General features: G+C 38.0%; 1 protein-coding gene across 4 annotated transcripts in view; it reads left to right on the top strand.

Annotated features, from left to right (window-relative positions):
- The window catches only part of LOC116299220 (uncharacterized), a 28,408-nt gene extending 3,942 nt beyond the window's left edge, over positions 1-24,466 (top strand). For 2 of the 4 annotated variants that reach the window (XM_089039268.1, XM_089039270.1), the window contains 7 exons: positions 7,646-8,545; positions 10,313-12,738; positions 12,994-13,614; positions 14,274-14,400; positions 15,326-20,910; positions 21,830-21,912; positions 22,682-24,466. In XM_089039268.1, coding sequence (XP_088895394.1) covers positions 7,696-8,545; positions 10,313-12,738; positions 12,994-13,614; positions 14,274-14,400; positions 15,326-20,910; positions 21,830-21,912; positions 22,682-22,733 — 9,744 coding nt within the window. In that variant the 5' untranslated portion in view covers positions 7,646-7,695 and the 3' untranslated portion in view covers positions 22,734-24,466. Of the gene's footprint in view, positions 1-2,330; positions 2,429-7,645; positions 8,546-10,312; positions 12,739-12,993; positions 13,615-14,273; positions 14,401-15,325; positions 20,911-21,829; positions 21,913-22,681 lie in introns of those variants that run through there. The other 2 variants (XR_016121572.1, XM_089039269.1) reach the window with 2 other exon arrangements.
- Positions 24,467-24,794: the final 328 nt, after the last annotated feature.

Here is a 24,794-nt window from a genome sequence, read left to right as displayed (position 1 = left end):
TCAATAAAATTAGTTAATTATGTTGGAAATTGATGAATCAGTAAGCCCATATTTTGTGAGGAATCTATACTTATTAAATTTTCAATTAAATTTATCGATTTTTCAATCGTATTTATCGATTATTAGTAACAATACACAGGCGATTATTGAAAATCTCACGCGCTGATTGGTTGAGAACTCACACTATCACATGATAATCACCTCCATGTCGGCCAGCCGCTTTGTTGCTGTTACCGGAAAAAATGTGTCTTTTATCTTCTTTTTTTTTTGTTTTTTTTGAAAGAATCACCTGTGTATTTATACTAAAACAATTATTTGCCTCAACCTCAGTGAATATCAGGGAATATTCATTTCACCTTCGGCGAATAATTGTTAATTATTGATTGTCATATTGCAAAAACCAATGACATTTTGTACATTATGCCTTAGCTATTACATTAGCATGTCTCAAAATTATTACCACATTATCAGTACAGTGTCTGAATCAGTTTGAGTTATGTGATCCGTAGGTGTCGTTGTGCCAGTCAGGGCAGCGCTCAACCGCTTTCATTTTAGATGTATGCTAATCGATATATTTCGATTTTAATCGATATTCGTTGATACTAATCGATATAAATCGATAATCTGATTTAGAAAAATGTGTGAGTATCGATTTTTATCAATTGAGGTCGATACAATCAATACCAACTAAGAGATTTATATCGATCGATATCGATTCATGGATCGATTTTCCGATATCGATGGTTATCGATTGAACACGCTTAGTGTTTAAAAGAACTATGCGCCTGTTCGACTTTAAAATTATTTTGCAAGCTGACCCGATTCTGATCACTTTTGCTATTTTTTAAATGTATTTTGGCTCTGAAAACCACTACAATTAAATACCAGGTACATATGAGTTTATTTGAGTTTTGATTTTGTTATTAATAGTAATAAAATGAAGAATATAAATTTCTGAAACGCATGCATTTTAATCTTCCGATCTTGCAGAGCGCAAACAATTAATCCGTGAAACACTAATTACTAAATAGTACAAAATAGTGATAATAAAACAATAGAAAACAATGGAATTTGCATGAAATTGTGCTATTTAGTATTACTAAATATTTCTTGTATATTTAGTTTTGAGCTCGTAGGTCGAATGATTCCTGGAATAAAACACACAGCCTGCCTTTTAAATTGAAAACAGAGAAATCGTTTGCAAATAGATCTTCTTTCTATACTTGACACACAGTTGACTCCACCCGGAGTAGTCAATCGATAAAAATCGATAGAAATCAGCTGATCTGTATCGATTTTTATAGGAAATCGTTTAAAATCGATAAAAAATATTGGTGTGAGTTCGATTTTTATCGATTTAATCGATTTTTATCGATCAAGATTTGACCGCTTTAATTCGATCCAATAATGAGTACAATCATATAATCAGCTTTATTTCACGGAAAGTATTCGAAAATATCGATGATAGTGCAATAGATTTTATAACTATTAATTCACAAGTAATAATATGTAGATCAGGCAGCTAATTATCCAAGTACTTTTGCTGTCTGTTCACTGATGACTATAACAAACTCCTAGTTTGTGTCAAGCTATGGTTACAAAAGAGTAATTGCCGGTGGTGTAAATCCGTAGCCACACGACCCTCGTACGATCATTGATAGAAATTGTTCAAGGCATAAATCGAAAAAAATCGATACATGTATGTATATAATCAATCAATCGATAAAAATCGATACAAAATTTTAGTGTGAGTTCGATTTTTAACGATTGATCGATACAATCGATATCAATCAAATCAGCGGTATCGATTGTTAACGATTTATCGATTGGCAAAATCGATATCGATTTTTAACGATTGACTACTCCGGGACTCCATCAAAGTCGAAGCAGTCTTTCGTGATTGAAGTTCAGACAATTCATCACAGAATTCGCTTCCAAACTCAACAAAACGACAAAAAACTAGGTTTTAAAAGGAAAATAAAATAAAAGAACTATTACTGATTTTACCAGCTAAGTTGAGTATCTAAAAAAATATGAAATCGAGCGAAATACTTTGAATCCTTCGAATGTCAACCACAGGTAGCCCAAGCTTGGTTTCTGTGGTGTCCTGTTATAAGGAAATGTATGGAGATTTATCAACGATTTCAATAAAATCATTGAAACATGAACTAAAGCCTCGAAATTTTACCCGATCATTGAGAAATAGCACTTCTTTCGCTCTGCGTGGTTATATTTTGAATTTAGATTTTTTTCCTCACCAGTAAGCTAACCACGACTAAGAACGATTCGCAATCTGATTGGCTAATCGATTTCCGTCAGATAGCCGTCAGATACCTTCTCAGCGTCGTCTGTCAACGATTTTGCTGACGATAAAGATATCGTTGAAACACAAGGCTTTCTAACAAGGAAAAAGATCGAAATTTATGAGGTACGTCTACCATACAATCGACCATGTAGCGAAATGGTAACCGTATAATGTTACAGTCTATAGATATTCTATCCTTATTCCTCGCTTTGACCAAACAGATCGTTCACAAACGACTCGCCTCAAACCAATTATTTTATGCCACGGACATTAAAAGTGAAAGCTAAGGCGCTGTCTTTCGTGTGTTAGCCGTTTATAATTCCTAGTTCTCTTTTTCTGACCGCTTATGTTCAGTACTAATATTGAGGAGGGTACACGACTTAACAAGATTCAAGTCTGGCCTTAAAAAGCATTTTAGATCTCGCTAAAAATTAACCCTGTGCGCCATGCAATAATACATGTAATCGGTTAAAAACCGGTTTTAAAACTGGTTTTGTTCGTCCACGATCGTGGACGGCGATGTATCAAAGGAAACGCTCTACATCGGCAGAGTCTCCTTCTTCCCTGCCTGAAAGAAGGGAGAGAAAGAGAAGAGAGACTCTGCTAGCAGGGAACCATGCGAGCAGAGTCTCCTTTTAACTAGATATGTTTTCTAGACTCAACACCTATAGTTTAAAACAGTTTTCTGTTTTTCTTTGTTAAATTGATTCGAGAAATTCAAATTGAATACCCTAACAATGAACTTCAAATGACAGAATTTAAAAAAAAATTCATTGAATAATTTTGAAGATCCGGTACTACCTTAAGGATGGTGGGTACAGTTGTCAGCGCGCACTTTTACTGCGCACATTAAGTAATCCACAGGAACTCCAATGTTTTCAAAAATATAAACAACAAAACGAAATAAATGCGTGATCATTGTTGTAATCTTTTTTTTATTAAAAAAAATAGCAATTTCATGGGTGTCTGTATGGGATAGTTTAATTGTACTATGAAAATGAAAATGAATGTTGTGAAAAGGAGAAAACGACGACAAGATGGTAGATTTGTCAGAAATAGAGTACCGGTGAAGACAAAAACTAGACGAAAAAGATCACAAGCGGCGGAGAAACTTGAAAAAACGCAAAATAGTAATTGAAGGAAGGCGAATTATTGAGTTAGATTACCTGATGGAGTAGTTAGAAAGAGGGCTTAGTGAATGTAAAGAGCCACTTAAACTTCATAAATTGATCGACGAAAAAAAGTTTGGACTCTTGGTAGTTGTTGTTTTACATTCAATGCGAACACGAAGTTTTGAACTCCGTTTGCTCGGGAAAAACTCACTTAGTTTCTTCTATGAAAATCTTGAGTCTTTATTCAATTCTCAGTTATCCCTACAAGGTTTTCTTATTGCATTCCCTAGAACAATTTAGTGATCGTTTTCTTCCAGTAGTCCGCCATGTTTACCATCCCATAATGCAATGCTCAACCACGTCTCTCAGGGGAGGGGTGGAGGAAATTTGTAACCATCGCTGGAAAAAAGCTTGAAATCTGATATTCAAAAAATCATAACTCCAAAAAACGCATGGCGACCCCAGTTTTTTATTTGCTTGGTATGTTTTGTAAACACTTAAGATAATTTTGAATGTACTATTTCAAAAATAAAAATAATTCTGAGTAGTTTCTTTTTTGATTTTGTGTTTTTGTCCAAAATTGAAATTTTACCTACTTTTGTGCAAAAGCAGAAAAAAAAAGTACTTTCACCTTTGCAACTTCAAATCTTTTTATCAATATGAAAAATATTCATGTTTAAGATTATTTTAGACAATATTTCGATGTACTTAAGGTGACTGCCTACTTTTGGAAATTGATTTAAGCTTTTTTTAAAACTTCGATTTTCCGAATTGAAATTTAATGCTGATTCCAAATCTGGAAAGAAAAATAGGGTGTCCCGAGCTTGTTTTTGAGATAATCAGCATTTAATGGAAGCCTACGCACGAGTTTTTGGAGTAAAAATTGCTGCCACCGGAAGTGATAAGAAAAAAATTAAGATTCAAAAGATAATAGTTTATTTGCAGACTATATGATTGCACGAACGAAGGCTAGTCAATCCTTCTACAATAATACATGGAAATTTTCGACGAAAAGAAAGAGAGATACATTGATTTGTCATATTTTGTAGTTTCAGTGCTCTTAAAAAATCTCATAAAGTCGAACAAAAATCCCTACAAAAATCTATTTTTTCACGTGTTCCTGATTTAAACTTTTCCTAAAATGTTGATATAACCTAGATTTTTAGGAGTTTTTTCGAATGAGCTATCAAAAAATATAGAGTCCCGTGCAAAATTTGAGGGTTTTGCCCTGTTGAAGCTCAAAACGCGCATGGTTCTTCAATAAAATCTTGTAGATTTTTCAGCGGTTTTTGAGCGCACGCACATCGTGGGCTCAAATCGAACGTTCAAAAGTAGGCAGCCACCTTAAGCCAAACACAAGGCCCGCAGGGCTTCGAATTCAAAATGGAGGCCAAGCAGTGAAAAGACCTGGGAGCTTAGTTTTTTTTCAAGTTTTACGTTTTTATTTTTAAAATAATTTGAGAATACTACATGCAAGAGTAGCGGGGGAAAAGAACTATGTAAAGGCATTAAATATAATTGTGAAAACTACGTCTGTGGCATGTAAGCATTTATGTAAGGCGATTTTATATTAAAACTACCAGTATTTATGTGATTGATATTTCTTATTTTATGCCTTTGATTTAAATTATCAGATATAATTTTACCAGAAAGTTATAGAGTACGCTTAAAAGGCTACTGCTAATGTTTCACCAAGAAAAACATAATCCCCTCACTCGTGTATATCAAAAGTGTATACAATCCCATGCAGAGGCATCCTAGAGATATCTTCCTCCAGTACGTACTAGAGATTCCATGTTAAGAAAGCGGCAGTCATATTATCCTGAAATCATGAAGAATTAGAACTTTTCCTTTTCAGGTTTCCTATGTAGACAGCTAGAAATATACAATTTCTTTTAGTGCACAGCTAAAAAAAGATGTTGACAGAGCCACAAGATGAATTTTTGCATAAAAGTATTAGCTGTAACTAACCTGCTTTGACAGGGAAAATGGGACAAATTGATTAATACTTTTGACCTGTTTTTAATTTATTTTAAAGACTTCATTTCATTTCTTTATCAGTCAGTCCATATGCTACCATACAAGCATTATTTATGTTTTAGTGAAAAACATGTTATTATTTTACAACAATTATATACACAAGTTACAAGTCACAATATTATTCAATCCTGAAGAATAGTTTACTCACAAAAAGCTTGACTGCACTTAGAAATGGGAGGGGAGGGGGGTTGAGGGCTAATGCCTTTCACTTTATATCTGCTTGTTTTACTTCTGCAGAAAAATTGTTGTTCCCCCAAAATATTTTACATAAATTGATATGACCTATAACACTCAAAAAAATAACCCTGCCTTAAAAGAATGAGTGCAAGTGGAAAAGTATCTTAGACAGCACAGTCTAACATAAAGGAGTACATTCCAAGATTTTTGGAAGGTGTTACATATACAGGTCATAGTAGTGAGAAAAATGAAGACAAAACCCACTATTATAGACCGATCTCCACTTAGCTTGAGTGTCCACCCAAACAATGGGTAGTTTTCCCAATGAAATACAGAATGTCCGACCAACAAACTTGAATCCATAAAGAATTTTTAGTAATAATCAATTTTTTCCCTTAATTTACCTTTATGCATCGATTCTTAATATGCATTAAGGTTATCGATTTTTTCTTAATGTACCTTTAGAATGCATTGATATTAAGACAGACATTTACGATTTTCAGCAATAGGTGTCTGTTCCATGCTGTATATCTAAAACTCATTTTATCTTGAACGATGTATCAACAACAACTAGGGAAGTAGAACAACGAATGCGGGATTGGTGGATTAAGTTTAAGTCCTACATGTACGTTTGTATTTGCGTCAAAATTGAAAAGGTCTTAAAATAAGAAAAACAACAATCATGCAAAAAGATACTACAAGTATGGTTCCCTGCTGATATTGAATGTTCATATTTTTGTTCTATTTCGATAATTTACAGACTAGTATAGGGTGTTTGGAAAATTTAGTGGATTTTAGCAAGATGTGTGGGAGCTATAGCAAACCTGCACCTCTTTCCCAACCTCATCTTGTTTCTGATTCTCTGTCAACATCTTTTTAGCTGTGCTCTGAAAAAATTGTATATTTCTTGTTGTCTACATTGGAAACTCAAAAAGGAAAAGTTCTAATTGTTCATGATTTCAGGATAATTTAAATCAAAGGCACAAAATAAGAAATATCAATCACATAAATACTGGTAGTTCTAATATAAAATCGCCTTACATAAATGCTTACGTTTTATGCCACGGACGTAGTTTTCACAACTATATTTAATGCCTTTGCATAGTTCTTTTCCCCCGCTACTCTTGCATGTAGTATTCTCAAATTATTTTAAAAATAAAAACGTAAAACTTGAAAAAAAACTAAGCTCCCAGGTCTTTTCACTGCTTGGCCTCCATTTTGAATTCGAAGCCCTGCGGGCTTAGCCTTGTTTTGATGACTCAAACTAAACATGAACTACTGAAAATTTGAGAGTAATATGTTCAATATTTTGGGAGTAAACTATTTTGAAAGCGGTATGATTTACAAAGAAATGTATGGTCGTGTGACAAGACTTGAGAACCAAAGTCCCACTGCCATACGAATAGCAAATACAAGTCGCCGTACAGTTGACGTACGAATAGCCACTGCCAAATAAATATTGTTGATAAATATAAATATAAATTAGAGGCTAATTCATAATTTTTGAAGCTATTTCAATAAACGTCAGTCGGAGATAATAGCCTACGTAGCAGTGTATGGCACGTTTTTGGGGCAAAATTAAATATGTGTAACTTATACTATTTGACTTCTCTTTATGTATTTCTACTTTTTTAAAAAACACTGTTCTTTGTGAGATGACTTACGAAATAATTTTACAGGCTTGTACTACGTTCGAGTTCTGAGCTATGCCAATTTAAAATCATAATCATACAGCTTCTCATTAATCCCATATAGGTAACTGTCCAATTATTTTCTTAACTGTACAGGTCTTGTTGATATGGGATTAATTAGGCAGCTATATAATTAATAGGTAATGGGATTTTATGCTCCCTAATCAAGAAATAATTAGACTCAAAAAATTCCTCTGACTGCCATATTTGGACTCGGCCTATACTACGGCCTCATCCAATTTTGTCAGTCCTCGGAATTTTCCTTTCATGGAGTCCTATTACATATACTTATTAGTTTGAATTGTAATTCTTTCTTTCAGTTGACTTATACGAAGTGGACTTAATCTTCTTCACTTATTATTGGTAACATATGGCAGGATCTTTCAATCATGACAAAGAGTGCCTGAATTATCTGAGAATAGCAAGACTGCTGATCTGTGAAGGAACGCCTGTTTTGATAAAGCTGTTTTGCGTTTATTGCCCCCCAACGATTGATTGCTCAACAGTATTGAATACCCCTTCACCTCACACACTTTTAAAAGAAAAGGGCCCTCCACCACCAAACGTCACACCTTCAAGAGAAAAGTGCTTCGATTTCGATATTACTTTGATTTTCACACTTTTGAAAGAAAAGTGCAATATTCTGCCTCCGCCAACGGGATGGAATGCTTTACCCAATGACGATGATTTGTCCTTGTCTGCAGATGTAGTAAGAATTAAGTTTTATCGAAACGAGTTATACTCACATGGAAACGAAAAGGCAGCGAAACTTACAGACGAAGAATTTAATTGCTCCTCGAAAGAAATTGTAAGTTCATTAACAAGAATTGTGAGGGACTACTCTGGTACTGATAAGGAAGCAGTGGCCGCTTGGGAGAAAAGTGTACGTGAAAACCTTACTTCTCCAATAACAGATGAGGACGAAAGAAACGTAGAGAAGTTAAAGGATTGGTATCTTAAAGATGTAGAGGTAGAACAACTACAGTCTAGTGAGACAGAGCGATCGGGTGATGCAATAAAAGAAGGGAATGACACAAGATTTGATATAGGGGAAGAAACAGAAGAGAAACAACACTATGATAGATCAAAAGGTGATCTTAAAGATGTGGAGGAACAACTACCGTCTAGTGAGACAGAGCAATCGGGTGATGCAATAAAGGTAGTGAAGCCCCGAAGATTTGAAGAAGAACAAGGATATGAACACTCTGCTATATCAATAGGTGAGAATGTCTGAACTGAAGTGAATTTTTGAATGGTAAAATATTTTTTAATTTGAGTGTTGCGTCTGTTTATATAATACAATGGTAACATCATGGAAGGCTTCATTAAATATTTAAAATTGAAATCATGGTTCACACAAATAGTATTTCAACTTATGGTTTACGTGATGGTTATTGTAAAATCGTTTTCTCATAAAGGCCAGCATTTAGTGTTATTACATGTTATGGTTACAACAAATACACAGACAAATGACTTCAGTTATTAACATATCAAAAGTATAAAACATTACGACTTCTAGACGCAACACTCAAATCAAGAACTATGTATAACCAAAACACTGAGAATAATTACTCAGGGATAGTGTGCCCTTTAATGATTGACATCTGCTTCCACTTTCTAAAACACTGAGAAAAGTGTGTCCTTTACGATTGGTTACGTAGTTGATGTTCAGAAACGCCTCTTTTTTATCTTTTTTTTGCAAATTGTCAGGGTAAAATATCCCAAATGTTTACGCTGAATCAGATCTATTTCCACACGGAAATCGAAACCCGTTCTTTCGTACAAAATAGACTGAGTACCAGGGGTTAGTGATTTGGTATTAATCTGTGCCTTATCTTCTTTCTTGGCGCCCACCCCTTCGAAATCAGCCATTGCTGACTTTCTTTGGTCTAAACTGAACTTTAAGATCACCGCTTTAAATGTCCTGCTTATTGCAGCTAGTACTCGTTAGATTCCCCGTCTCCTGTGCATTACCGCTGTTAAATGCGTGTTAAATCCCCGATCTCGCTGCATTAATTCCCTGCCATGCCACCTGGGTTGGGACGGGGGGTTTAATTGCTTAATGCATAACTTGAAATAGACCCCTTGCAGCACGTCGGAAGGCAGCTCAATTTGGAGGACATATCAATAAGTTTCCAATTCACAGGAGATTGGAATTCTTTTGTTTTGTCCTCCAAATTGAGCTGTTTTGACGTCACATGCAAGGGGTCTATAGATGTGAGTAAAAATCATTGGTTGTATTGAGGATGGCAGAGTGTAAGTTGGTTGGGTTGTGTGGTTACTATGAGTTTAGATTTACTGAGTTGTGTACTCATAACAGCTAGCACTTAGATCTTTCCACACAATAGATCTTCCGAGTTCGCTTGAGTGAACGAAATAATTGGTCCCAACCACGTCTTTCCGGGGGGGGGGGGGGGTACTCCGCCAGAATTTAGCTAGGGGTGTTCCGCTGGGATTCTGAAAGGGGTACCCTGTTTATAACAAAAAAACTCAAATTTGTAGACCCTGTTTATGACAAAAGATATAATTTATTGCACTGAGTTCCTGTTTCAATTATCATGTCATCTCGCGTATCGTTTTTTTTTTTACGACCATGATAACCAGTTTCGGTCAATAAGAAAGTAGAAACCCTGAATATGACAAGAAACTCAGGAAGAACTTGGAACTTGAGTGAAATTGCATACCCTGTTTATGACAAGAAGCTTGAGAAACCATACCCTGTTCAGCGGATCATCCCTGTATAGTCCATATATGGGAGTACCCCCCCCCCCCCCCGGGCACGTCTTGAAGCCATTGTTTGAGGTCACTCCTCAAGGGAGTGGAGATAAGGTCTATTTGCTAGATCAGGAAAAGAATTTACTCACGGTATTTGTTGTCTTTGGGTGTATTTAATTATAAACACCGGGTATAAAATATTCTGAATTATATTGTTTGACGTAATTTGAGCCAAACTAAAAATTAAACCATTTGGAAATTGTATTTTTCAGATATTTGGTTGTGGCCATCTCTGGTAAAAGAGTTATGTCATTGTGGACACTTCCTTTATATCCCCATTTCTTATGATCTGAAAGTAATCGCTGAGAAATTACATGACGCTTCTAAAAATTACTACTACTATACAGGATTCAAAGCTGCAAATTCTGGTGATTTCATTGGTGCTGTAACGATGTTTCACCATGTCCTGAAATCTTCACCACCCGATGAAACTTTATTAAGAGCAAGTATAGAGAACAATATCGCTTGTTGCTACTTTTTTGGCAAGAACGACGTTACGGCTATAAGGACGTTGAAAAATACCATACGAAAAATGAATTGTGAAAACCCTGTTACGTTAGAGACAGATAACTTCACAGACATAGTAAATATTAAATTTATCTTAAATAATAATTATGCTTGTATGGAACTACAAAATGGTAATTTCGAAGAAGCTTTATCTATATTTAGACATTTATATGAAGAAGGGAAAAGAAATACTGCTCGCCAGAGCTCAGTCACACAACAGAATTTGGTTAATGTGGTCATAAACTATTCAGAAGCTTGTCTCCTCAGTGGAAATTTGGGGAATATTGTTGAAGCCTTGCAACATGTTATTCATGGTTCCGATATTGAATATCAACTACATTTGGTCGTCTCTGTTCGCCTTGCTCGAATTCTTACCCTTCAAGGAAAACGAAAACAGGCGGGAGAATTGATAGACCCGAGAGATATTGATAGCTTGAAGATCCAGAAGATAATCGAGAGCGATTCATTGAAGCCTTTCTCTGTCATTTATACAGAGGACATTAGTCGCATTCTTTCTTACAATGGAGAAAGGTCGAAATCGAAAGAGCTGCTGCACACGGCTATTCGAGTTTGCCAAGAGATGCACTTCAAAGAGCACCCCCTGGTCATGTCTCTTGAAAAGACAAAAGAGGAGCTCTTCCCAACTCTAGTGATCGAGAAGGCTTCGCTGGCATTGGAGGAAGATGATATTTCTCGGCTTAAAGTTGTCACTAACGTTTGTGTTGAATATGCATTGCAAGTTCCCCAAAACGAATGCGATCGCGAGAGCTTGTTAAGGGAGCTTAATACCTTGTTGATGTCAGATGAAAAGAGTTTTGCTGATATGTATGCATCAGAGAAGCAGCTTGTATTGTCAACTCAAACCCCAACGGTGGCTTTTATAAGCACATTATGTATATGTGCTTTCCTATCTCAACAAGTGAAATCGGACAAGAAGGCCGAAACGTGCATACGAAACCAACTGGCTAAAATAGAATCATTGTGTGATGATGTGAACGAAAACGCCGTATCCAAATCAGTCATCAGTTTTCTGTCCGACTACAGATCGTGTCATTTGGCAGCGCTTTGTTCTCTCTTGAAAACGGCGTTGTTACGACATGCTCACACAAGCCTTGACGATATTTGCGTATCTTTGGTTTCCTATTTGTCTAGACGAAAGAATGAAGATGACTATGAGTCAGAATGTTACAAGGATTATTGTGGGCTTTTGTCTTATTTTGTCGCTACCAACCACGTGCTGATTTCCGGCAAAGAGATAACGTTGTACGTCATAGTAACCAGCGGAAGTGGCCTAAAAAGTCCTGAAGAGCTTGGCTGTGTCCCAGAAAAGAAACCCGTCTTCAAAAAGATAATACTCAATGCCAATGAATCAGAAGAGTGCTCTTCACGCACGCACGATGCAAATTCCAAATGCTTCGTGTTCCTAAACTCTTGTGATCTTATCGATATCAAACACCTTCGACATATAAATAAAACTATTACAGAAAGTGTCCAAAGCTTGGGATCCCTGCAAACCAATGCTAGTTACCAAGGGAGCACATTCATTGAAGTTGTGTCGGAGATTGATCCAGCTAATGTATCTGGCTTGTGTCTTCAGCTTAATTTACTGAAGTACTGTTTGGTAGGGAGCGATGCAGTTGGCTCAGTTAACGAAACGAGTGTACAAAACTGGTATGTACAGAAGATCCAGAAACCATTAGCTTTCGAGAATGAGTCAGACCTCGACGTCTTTCTGGCTCTGTTCCAGTACACATTAACTAATCTAAAAATAGTAGACGTGCTGCAGAAGACCAGGAAGAACATGGTTTGCGTCTGGAAGGAACATCCCTTCAGCTTGCTCACCTTGCACACCAAGGCAAATACTGTTTACCTGACATTACAAGACGTGAGTGACAATTGCTTCAGTGATGGCACAGTCGCAAATACCGCAGCCCAAATCACCGATGAAGTAATAGATGATTGCTTCAACAAGCTGTGTATCAGCAGTATCAAGGATTCGAAAAGTGCCTGGGGAAGGCTTTCTGATGAGAAAATTGATGAGAATGCAATTTTTTTTGCTGAAGAAGAAGATGCTCTCGAGAAGGCATGCAAAACCAATGCCAGGGTTACTGCTCAACTTGAATACCTCCAGGTAAATGAAGGAAACTTAAATCAAACTTATTTAGGTGGCACGTGACACCCGCAACCCTTAATGAGACTGCACCACCATTTTACGTAGTCATAAGAGCCACCAAGATGTATTCATTTTTATTTTTGTTGAAAAATCAGCATCTTCTACGAAGTAATTCTCGTTTTAAGGGAACGTATTTCGGGCTCTCCAGTTTATTGTGAACTGGGAGGCTGAAAAATGTTGATTGATGATTATACCTTTGTTTTACCTCAACAGGAAAAGACTCAAAAACTGTCCACTCGTATGAGAATGTTGCTTGACCAACTGTCTGAAATGGAAGCGAGAGCGTCGTTGTTGCAGGACCATTTCGTACAGACCATCTGCTCTGATGAAGAAAGAGCAAGAACTGCAGAAAATTGGTTTGCAAAGACAAGGAGACGTGCAGAACCTCAGGAAGGACCAAGCAACTATGAAGATAATAAACTGGAAGAAACCTTAAAGTCACTGTCTAATGATGACTTAGCGGAAATCCTTGCTGAATTCCAAAGACCAGATCTTGTTTCTGTCTTAATGAAGGATCAAACAAATGACCAGCCAAGGGAAATGTCTTTTGATAAAGACAACAAAGGCGCTGGATGTCGCATCGTCGAAGAAGAAACAATTGGAAAATCGTTTAACCAAGAGCTTAACAACCATGATGTCGAGGGAAAAGATTCGTCGGACCGGCGAAGCTGGTATTTTCCACTGCCAGAAAGTAGGCAAGATTTTTGCTCTTCAAACAATGCTGTCGGGGAAAAGGAGTTGCCAATTTTGAGAGAAGAGTGCACTCAAACTGACTCGTTGAGTTTGGCCCAGGAATACAGGGATATGAATGTTCAAACGGATACAGCACAACTGGTAAAGAGAGTTATTTTTAAAAGTTATTTTATAAATATAGTTCAACAATCTTACTCTTTTTGGTGTATTTTCTGCTCCATGAGCCCACATTCCTTTTGGTCTCTGGCAAAACTGTTTTTTGATTGGCTACTGTTAGGTTACAGGGGACGAAAATGCAGGGCCATAAATTTTTCTTAAGTCATTCGTTCCTTGGCGAAGACCGAAACGAACGTGGGCCCTGGATACCGGTATTAGAGTATTTAACTTTTCCGCCTTTTGATTGGATCAGAGAAGAACCTGACTGTAGGTCTCCTGGTCCCGTGTAAAAATTTATCGCGTGAATGCCACATGTAAAGAAATGATATAACGTGAATGTCACATGTTAAAAATAACATTGTCACGTGAATGTCCTGTCAAAAATAACAATGTCACGTGAACGCCAGGTATAAAAATAACGTCGCGTGAATGTCACACGTGTAAAAAAAAACATCACGCGTGTGTACATACTTATACTTATACTTATAATCTCATAATTATTATAATTATAATCATAATTACTATAATTATTTTATACCAACTACGCGTTCCAGAAAAGTTGAGGCTTCAAAGTAAAACATTAAGCACTGTTTCTCAAAGTGGCATATTTGTCAACTTACTAACCTTGTGAAACTTTTCTGTAGACTAATGAAGAATCTTTGCGTGAAAAAGGATTGGCCGACTTTGAACGGGACCGTGCTGAAAGACAGCTGCGCAAATCACGATTATCGAATTATGTCATAGCATTCAAGAATCGCCCAAGAGAACATGGTCAGTGATTTGATTTATTTGATGACATGCTTTTAGGGCTGCTTCGCCTGTCGTAAGACGTTCAGGGAATCCAAGAAGTTCTTGCCAAGACTGGGATCATAAATTCATCCATTGAAGAACCTATGTTGGGCATAACGTTTTCACATTTTAGACCACGTGTCATTCCCACGTGTCATTAAGTTATAACATCGTGGCCATGAAAAGCATTCTGGTCGAGGCAAAGAGATGAATTAGCTACATATTCCCATACAAGGGGCAAATGGCTCTAACGGATGCGAAAAAGCTATCGTCAAGTGCTTTGTATTGTATAGCCTTCTTGCATTCTTGCATCCTTTAAGTAAGCAATGACGTTAAACATGTTCCTGAGTAACACTGTCAAATGTCTCCTCGATGGTTTACGTTCTGGAGCAGTGCTCGGTCAGGCAAGGAGTTCCTTAGTTTGAAATTAACAAATGAGCAAATAGGCCCTTTTCGAGTTCCAAATTACCGCTGTGTTTCTTGATTACAGACTCATTTACTCAGGCTTAGCCTCGATTTTGTGAAAAATATTCACGTGTTCCAGTCAAGGTCCGTCAAGTTTCAAAGTGTTCGTATTGTTGAAGTTGTGCATTCTTTACTTTACCGTTGGTATTTGTGAATATTTAGACACTGATACGAGGCTAACCCTGAGTAAATGAGTCTGTATTCAAGAAACACAGCGGTAATTTGGAACTCGAAACTGGACTATTCACCCAAATCGTGTCCCTGTTTGCGCTTGTTTTTGCACATCCGCGTTTGGTGTATAAGCAAACTTCTCCTCTGTCTTAAAATGTTTTTAAGCTTTTCTCCTGCGCTCATAAGATCATCACGGTCAATCAATCTAAACTACTCAGGAACGCTTATCATTTGCCAGCTATTAATGCTTCAGTTTGGTTCGTTTTTACAGGGTCTTCTCAAGAATCTATCGTCACTAAAACAGGGTTTTCCAGTCAAGGAACGTCATGGGACGCAATACCTCCTGGATCCTTACCGTCGCTCTCTCGATCTTCCATTATAAGTGAATCATCAAGCCATGGCACAGAAGACGTGTCCCCCGAAGGAACACCACGGAATTCCATTACTTCTGGTCTTATATCAGAACGGATGCCCTCTCGATCTTCCATCGTAAGTGAAGAATCTAGCCATGGAACAGAAGACGTGTCCCTCGAAGGAACACCACGGGATTTCATTACTTCTGATTTTATATTAGAACAGTTGCCCTCTCGATATTCCATCGTAAGCGAAGAATCCATCCATGGCACAGAAGACGTGTCCATCGAAGTAACTCCACAGGACTCCATGACTTCTGATTTTATATTAGAACAGTTGCCCTCTCGATATTCTATCGTAAGTGAGGCATCTAGCGATGGTACAGAAGACGTGTCCCTCGAAGGAACACCGCGGGATTCCATTACTTCTGGTCTTATATCAGAACGGATGCCGATGCCCTCTCAATATCCCATCGTAAGTGAAGAATCTAGCCATGGCACAGAAGACGTGTCCATCAAAGTAACTCCACAGGACTCCATGACTTCTGATTTTATATTAGAACAGTTGCCCTCTCGATATTCCATCGTAAGCGAAGAATCTAGCCATGGCACAGAAGACGTGTCCATCGAAGGAACACCGCGAGATTCCATTACTCCTGGTTTTATATCAGAACAAAGTGGATCAGCAAGTCATACTACAGAAGACGTATCCATCGAAGGAACACCACGAGATTCCATCACTACTTGTTTTATATCAGAACAAAGTGGATCAGAAAGGCATGGTACAGAAGACGTGTCCATCGAAGGAACGGCAAGAGATTCCATCTCTTCTGGTTTTATATCAGAACAAAGTGGATCAACAAACCATGGAACAGAAGACGTGTCCATCAAAGGAATAGCAAGAGATTCCATCTCTTCTGGTTTTATATCAGAACAAAGTGGATCAACAAACCATGGAACAGAAGACGTGTCCATCGAAGAAATATCATGGGATTCCATTAGTACTGGTGTCATGTGCAAACACTTCACTAGGAGGATTAAGGCTGAAACAAGTGAAAACGATCAAAGTCCGAATGACTCTTCTTTTGTTATAAGTAGTACCAAACAGACTGATCGTGTTGCACCTAAAAAGGAAATTCCGTACTCAACTGAGTACATGAGGGTAGTAAATGCCCACTTGAAGAAAGAAGAATATGCTGATGCTATATCATACAGTAAAAAATGTCTTATCATCGCACGAGAATCTGGTGATAAAGTGACTGAGACGGTTGCGTACATGATGTTAGGAAATGCCCACTTGAAGAAAGAAGAATATGCTGATGCTATATCATACAGTACAAAATGTCTTGCCATCGCACGAGAATCTGGTGATAAAGTGACTGAGACGGTTGCGTACATGATGTTAGGAAATGCCCACTTGAAGAAAGAAGAATATGCTGATGCTATATCATACAGTAAAAAATGTCTTATCATCGCACGAGAATCTGGTGATAAAGTGACTGAGACGGTTGCGTACATGATGTTAGGAAATGCCCACTTGAAGAAAGAAGAATATGCTGATGCTATATCATACAGTAAAAAATGTCTTGCCATCGCACGAGAATCTGGTGATAAAGCGGCGGAGATAAATGCGTGCATGATGTTAGGAAATGCCCACTTGAAGAAAGAAGAATATGATGATGCTATATTATACAGTAGAAAATATCTTACCATCGCACAAGAATCTGGTCATAAAGTGGCTGAGATGAATGCATACATGATGTTAGGACTTTCCCACTTGAATAAAGAAGAATATGATTATGCTATATTATACAGTACAAAATGTCTTACCATCGCACAAGAATCTGGTGATAAAGTGGTTGAGATGAATGCGTACATGACGTTAGGAAATGCCAACTTGGAGAAAGAAGAATATGATGATGCTATATTATACAGTAGAAAATGTCTTACCATCGCACAAGAATCTGGTGATAAAGTAGCAAAAAGGAATGCGTACATGATGTTAGGAAATGCTAACTTGAAGAAAGAAGAATATGATTATGCTATATTATACAGTACAAAATGTCTTACCATCGCACAAGAATCTGGTCATAAAGTGGCTGAGATGAATGCATACATGATGTTAGGAAATGCTAACTTGAAGAAAGAAGAATATGATTATGCTATATTATACAGTACAAAATGTCTTACCATCGCACAAGAATCTGGTCATAAAGTGGCTGAGATGAATGCATACATGATGTTAGGAAATGCTAACTTGAAGAAAGAAGAATATGATTATGCTATATTATACAGTACAAAATGTCTTCCCATCGCACAAGAATCTGACGATAAAGTGACTGAGATAAATGCGTACATGACGTTAGGGGATGCCCACTTGAAGAAAGAAGAATATGATGATGCTATATTATACAGTAGAAAATGTCTTGCCATCGCACAAGAATCTGGTGATAAAGTGGCTGAGATGAATGCGTACATGATGTTAGGGGATGCCCACTTGGAGAAAGAAGACTATGATGATGCTATATTATACAGTAGAAAATGTCTTGCCATCGCACAAGAATCTGGAGATGTTAAACCCAGTACAAATGCAACATGGTCACCAACACTTTTATTGACTTGCAAGCCAGGCATTGGGAAATCAGTATTTTTGCCACATTTATTGGGGAAATTTATGAACGAAGAGAACGAAAAGCATTTAGACGTGGTGGACGGACGACCCGAAGATCAAGACGCAGAAAACAACCCAACATACCGTGTTGAAAGCTGCTCAGGTTTGCCTAACATACCGCAAGAAAGTTCAAGAACTAAGAAAGAAATGACTTTATCTCGTAGCTTTGGTTTGCCACTAACGTACGACATAGGAAAACAGGATAATAGGTCTTTAGATCGACACAATGAATTTGGTGATACTTCAAGAAGACACAAAGGAAGTTTTGCATTAGATAGGGTTGATGTATGTAGATGCAGCAGTGCAGAAGCTGCTTCTCTCCCAGCTTCTCTCTTATTTGCAAAACCACATAAACTCGACGAGTCTCAGACAGAATGTACCACGTCTGAAGACGAACAACAAAATAGTGAAAGGTTTCAAGAAGGTTCTTCATGGTGCACGTGCAATGAACGAAGCACTACCACAGGAAGTACGACCAGCGAAGATGCTGCGTTAGATGATAAAAATGTTAGTGAAACGGTGTCATCTTTTGGGCATGGAGACTACATGTCTCTACCAACTAGGGTTCTATACGAGGTCAACATGCCATCTAAGGTGGTGGATGAACGACCCGAGGATCCGAGAACGCGAAGCACATCATCTGCGTACTGTGATAGGATACGAAACAAACGTGATGTCACAGGCAGTGATGACGACACATCAAACAAAATAGGGTGTGGTAATGAAAACGAACAAGTAGTATGTAAAGGGGAAATAAGAACACATGACGTCTCCAAGGTTATAGATGAGGCCTGCAGTGCTGAATTGAAATCTGATAGGATTCATCCGTTGCTTTCCTCGCAGCAGGACAACAGGGATCGGGAATGTTTAAGCATCATCAAAGAAACAGAAGACATGGATATTGATTGGATATCCCAGGGTGCCAGACCAAAGACAATAGGTTTACAGACTTTACGAGATGATTACATCGTTTCTGGTGTCGACTCTTCATTTCTTGCACGACATTCGAATGATTCCTCTTTAACTCGATCTGTGTACTCTCGGACTCAAGTAACTAACAATCCAATACCTTTTTTGTCACTCCCTGCCTATAGCAATACAAGAGCAGGTGTTACTTCTTTGGCGAAAACATGGCCCATTTGCGATGAAAGGCTGTTACCAGGTCAGGACAATTCGACATCTTTCAGTGAGAAACCTAAGCTGCCTTACCAAGGTCTGCCTTGTGGGACACAAAAGGAACCTGTCGTGACCTTTGACACTGATATTTATTCTTCCGAAGAGCAAACGAAAAAGGAAAACTCTAGAACAATCTCTAGAATCTCTCACTCTAGTGATTTTGGTACAACAACATCGGAGAGAGCAGAAGGAAAGGACAGCATGAAATGTGATTTGCTTTCGCAAGGAAAAGGAATCGCTGATGCTTCTGCTTCTGATGGTGGTTATGATGGTGGTGGTGATGGTGATGGTGATGGTGATGGTGATGGTGATGGTGATGGTGATGGTGATGGTGATGGTGATGGTGATGTTGATGGTAGTGGTGATGGTGATGGTGATGGTGATGTTGGTAATGAAGGTGATGGTGATGATGTTGACGAGGCCATTGGAAATGCCGATGCTGGTGGTGATGATCAAATGAAAGAGCAATCTCAAGTTGTATTTAACAGCATTCACGAAGTACGATCCCCTAATACATTTGGCTCACCTCCTCTCTTAAATAGCAAACACTCTTTGGATGAAAATATCGATTTGCCAGAAACACAAGATTCAAGTAGTGTATCTGGTTCATACGAAACGGCAGACAACTCGTTGGAATCTCTTGAGTCTTTTGAACATCAAATTAATAGATCCATGATGACTTGGAGTCAAATGAGCGAAAGCATGCTGGACGACGGTGGAGACGAAGAACACCTGGACGAAGAATTGGAATCTGAGAATCAAGAAGAACCAGAGAGAGAGATACTATTGGCTGCCAGCAGTGAAGGGAATGAGGGGGAGAATAAAAACGGAAAGGAAACAGAAAGGAAATGCGAAGTTGGGAAAAATAAGAATTCTATGGAAAGTAGAGGAAGTTTGGTGCGTCTTTTCAGTTGGGCAAAGAAATTGGGAAGAAAGGAAAGAGAAACAAGGGAAGCAGACGCAGAAAAGGGAGACACTTTTCATTCACAAAGGAAGGAGGTAAATACTCAGGCCGCTGAACAAATGACATCGCTACCAGCTCAACGCGTATCCGCTGATGTTTGTGATGCGAGAGAACGAGAATTACGCATAGCGCGGCAACGGGAACGCAAACAAAAGCTCGAAAAAGAGCTAGAAGAAATCAACAAACGACTAGAAGCGTCACAAACAGAAAAGGCGCAAAGCGCCACGTCGTCACCCCAACCGGCACGCCTTCCTGTCCAGGAATCTATAAACGAATGGGCGTGTGATCATTATAAGAGAAAATGCGAAATCAAGTTTCCCTGTTGTAAGGATTTTTATCCGTGTCATCGGTGCCATAATAACTCTGATAACTGCGAGAAAGATGATATGAAAGCACTTCACGGTACGCACCTTCGTTGCTCGGTTTGTCTAACGGAACAAGAAATAACAGAAAATAGTCACCATTGTATAAACTGTAATACCCAACTTTCCGAATACTTTTGCGGTATCTGTAAACACTTCACGGGTAACGAGAAGACGCCTTACCACTGTTCGCCATGCGGGATATGCCGTATCCATAGAGACAGATCGTTTCATTGTGACGTATGCAAAGTATGTCTTGACGAACGGCTGAGAAATAACCATAAATGTAGACCTGACTCCGGTCATGATGAATGCTGTATTTGTCTGGAGGTGAGTGTTTTTACTATTGCGCAATCTCCGTTAGATAATGGCCGGTATACTCTAGCAATTTCGTCGCGCGACGTGAGTGGCGATTTTATCGCAATCAATTCGCGGGAATTGTGAGCATCATCGAAACGTAATGCAGGGTTCGTGCTACTCCTTGAAATCCTTGAAAAGTCCTTGAATTGAAAACACGTTTTCAAGGGCGCTTGAAAAGCCCTTGAAAATAGGGGAAAACGCCAAAACTCCTGGAATACTCCTTGAATTTAGTACAAACTTAATGTTGTTCCTAACTTACCTTTTAAGATAAATAACGATTAAAATTGATAGAAGAGTTTCTGTTTGCTTGTTTACTAGTTGGTTGCGTGTCATGCTCGTTTTTTATCTAAGCTTGTGGCCCCAGCTGAATTAGCTGAACTTTAACAATTAAACAAAGTTTAAAACCACGTTCTCATACAAAAAACTTTGTCCTTGAAAATAGAATTTTTGTGCTTGAAAAGTGCTTAAAAAGTCCTTGAATTTTGTAACGAGAATGTAGCACGAACCCTGTAATGTAACTTCGCGGTGAATTATCATGCTTAAAAACACTTTGCATTTTTCATTGTCTCTCGAAAATGTAGCGTTGCAATTTGCCGAATTGAGCTCAGCGACTTGCAACATATTTGGCTGCTGTTTGGAAAGAAATGAAAAATGTACGCTTGCGCTCTTTAAAAATATGCCTTAAAATTGCGAAAAACTTGTTTGCTGTAGGGATGATACACTGTGCAATGGCGTTGCCAGTTGCTGCAATCCGTTGCGAGAAGTAGAACTAAGTTCTACTGTGTGCAACCCTACGCGCAACATTAAATCGTGAGAGAACCGCTGTTACACTGTCAATTCTCCAGCGACTTGTCTCGCAAGGGCTTTAATATTTGTTTCTTCTTTACAGGATGCTTTTGGAGGATGTCAAATCCTGCCTTGTTCACACAAAGTTCACCGCGAATGCGCTATTGCTATGTTAAAGAATGGAGTGTAAGTACCTTGATATATCTTACATGAACAATCACTGGGACAGACTACAAGGCCCTTATTATATTAGTGGTGTTTCCACATGAATTCAACCCAGACGTTTAGGTCACTGAGGTCGCAGAAACAAAGAAGTACCCTTTATTTTTTATGAGGATTTTATATCCGCAAGAATTCTGAGATACCACCTAATTCTTCATTTGCACATGACGTCATAGTCGCCATGTTTGATGAATTTAACAAAAGAACTGTCAATGAATTCTTTTGATATATATCATCGCAACATGGCCGCCGTGTCTTTTGTTATTTCACTCCCTTGGGAATGATTGTAAACCAGCAATACCCTTGGCATTTCTGTGGCCGCAGAAGCAAAACAAGCCTTCATTCCACATTACATGGGAAGCACGGGTGACATAGCGGTGAGAGTGCTCGCCTCTCACCAATGCGACCCAGGTTCGAGTCCCGCTGAGCTCAGTGTCGTATGTGATTAGAGTTGTCTTTTGGTTCTCTCCTGTGCTTCAAGGGTTCTCCAGGTTCTCCAGCTTTCCTCCCTCCGCAAAAATCAACTCCTAAATTCCAATTGAAATTACAGTGGATGAATAGCTACTCTGAGGAAATGCCACTGCTAAATCCCATTTATTTATTTTTATTATTTACATTTGTCAGTGCATTTTTATTTTTTCAAGAATTGTTGGTGTTCGCACAAAGCAAAAAAGCCCATCAACTTCTTTTCTTTAGAAAAGGTCTTTTAATAATTGTATCTTTTGTTTCACAGGCGGAAATGCCCGGTTTGTCGACACCCACTTAACTTACCATTCCAACGTTGATTTGACTATTTGCGTGGGTTTTTTTCGTTGTGCTGCTCTGATCGGCTAACTCATGCATTACTCATCCAAGCAAGGGTGCTAGGACAGACGTGTGCTTTTTTGACAGACGTGTGTGTGTTTTCAGAACAAGACGGTTTATAGGCGTTCACTGGGTTGTCCGTATCATGCATAGGCCTAGTACAGCTAAGGAAGTTTGCAATGTAAGATAAAAAACAATGGAATGTTCCACGGAAAAGAATGATTTCATTTAAATGGGCTAATGAGATCCCAATCAAAGTTTCCAACCAATGTCACTAAATTATCAAAGTGATCAATTGGAGGTGGGGTTGCTAATCACGCATGGGAAATTGTCTACGTGTTCTTTTTTTGTTAGTTGCTAAGAATAGGCTCAGTAAAGGATTAGGAATTACTCGGGTGGTATAACTCAAGATGCCGCGGAAAGATCTTTCTTTTATTCGTCTACTCGAATTATTTTCAATTTAGCTTTTCAAAGCAGTTTTCGATGCAACTGTAATGATATAAAGGAAAATTATACACCGTGAAAAGATGAAAAAACTTACTGACGTTTCAGACGCTAGTCCTTCGTCGGAGTAAAAGACAAAGGACTAGCGTCCGAAATGTCAGTAAGTTTTTTCATCTTTTCACAGTGTATAATTTACCTTTTTATCATTGTTTCATTAGAAACACCGACGCAGCTCACACTAGTTTTTAGCTAGTTATGTCTTCTCAGTTTTCTATGCATGAGACTTTAAGATTTATAGTCTAACTTGAACTACGAAAATGCAGCTTCTAACCTTCCCATGAGTGAGCAAATTCCATCATTAGATAATAAAGTTGTAACAACCAATACAAATAGCTGAGAAAAACACACATATATAATGCAATCCGTCTGTCCTAGCGCCCTTGATGAAGCCTAATGAAGTTCCTATTTTGGTAAGTATTCTTTTGGTGTGTGACATCATAGCCGCCATGTTGGTTGACTATACGAAGCATTCCTCATTAGCTTCTCTTGTTAGATCAACCAACTTGGAAGCTGTTTCATCATTATTTGTATGTTAAGGCACTTTGAGTAATGTGATTGCAACCCAAGGATACACATATCCTAACTATTTTAGCTTTGGTGATATAGTGCTATTACAAACCAGATTGTAGTTACTAGATGGAGATCTCTAGAAAAATCTGGGAAGTATTGGGTGGCTTAGAGGTGAGACCCAGGTTCAACCCCTGTACCCCCCCTCTTGTGTGAGTAGAATAAGCTAGTTGGTTCTCTCCTGTGCTTCGAGGGTTTTTCTCACATGAGTTTAGGAAAGATATATATTTTTTATTGGCTGAAAGATTCATAGTTAACATGGAAAAATGTTTTGTTTTTCAGCTAAGCTGTTGAGTTCTTAAAAGGCTTGGATCTTCTTTCTCTATTACATTTATTAAGAGAATTCGGTGAGAAATTACAATGACGAGCAACAGTGCATGAGGATGTAGAGCAGAGTATTAACAATATCAGTCAACATAGATGAGAGAAATTCAAGTAAATTAACATCGCTATACCATGACAACCACGGCAAGATCAACAAAGATGAGAGAAATAATTATTCAATGTCAACCACAGCAAGATCACAAAGATAAGAGAAATTCAATGTCAAACGGCAAGATCAACAAAGATAAGAGAAATTCAATGTCAAACAGCAAGATCACAAAGATAAGAGAAATTCAGTGTCAAACAGCAAGATCACAAAGATAAGAGAAATTCAATGTCAACCACAGGGAGGACATGAAATAAAGGGATAAAAAATCAAATTGAAATAAAAAAAATAAGCAAAACAAAATGGATGTCACCCCACATCTTGAAATGAAAAACAAAAAATCACACAAGACACAACCAAAGTTATAATGTATGATATCACAAATGGATGTCGTCACAAGCAAAAAGATATGTTTGAAACACAGGGAAGGTAAATGATTATATTCTAGTATATTATACCAAGATAATATTCGTGAAGTCAGATGCTAAGAGAAAAGGCTAAAATAACAACAACAACAAAACAAAATGAAAAATAAGAAAAA

Source organism: Actinia tenebrosa, unplaced genomic scaffold (genome assembly GCF_029948245.1).
Source record: "Actinia tenebrosa isolate PJP-AT-01 unplaced genomic scaffold, QUT_ActTen_1.0 PGA_scaffold6__47_contigs__length_16458017, whole genome shotgun sequence".
Classification (NCBI taxonomy): domain Eukaryota; kingdom Metazoa; phylum Cnidaria; class Anthozoa; order Actiniaria; family Actiniidae; genus Actinia; species Actinia tenebrosa.
This window is presented reverse-complemented; position numbering and strand designations above follow the sequence as displayed.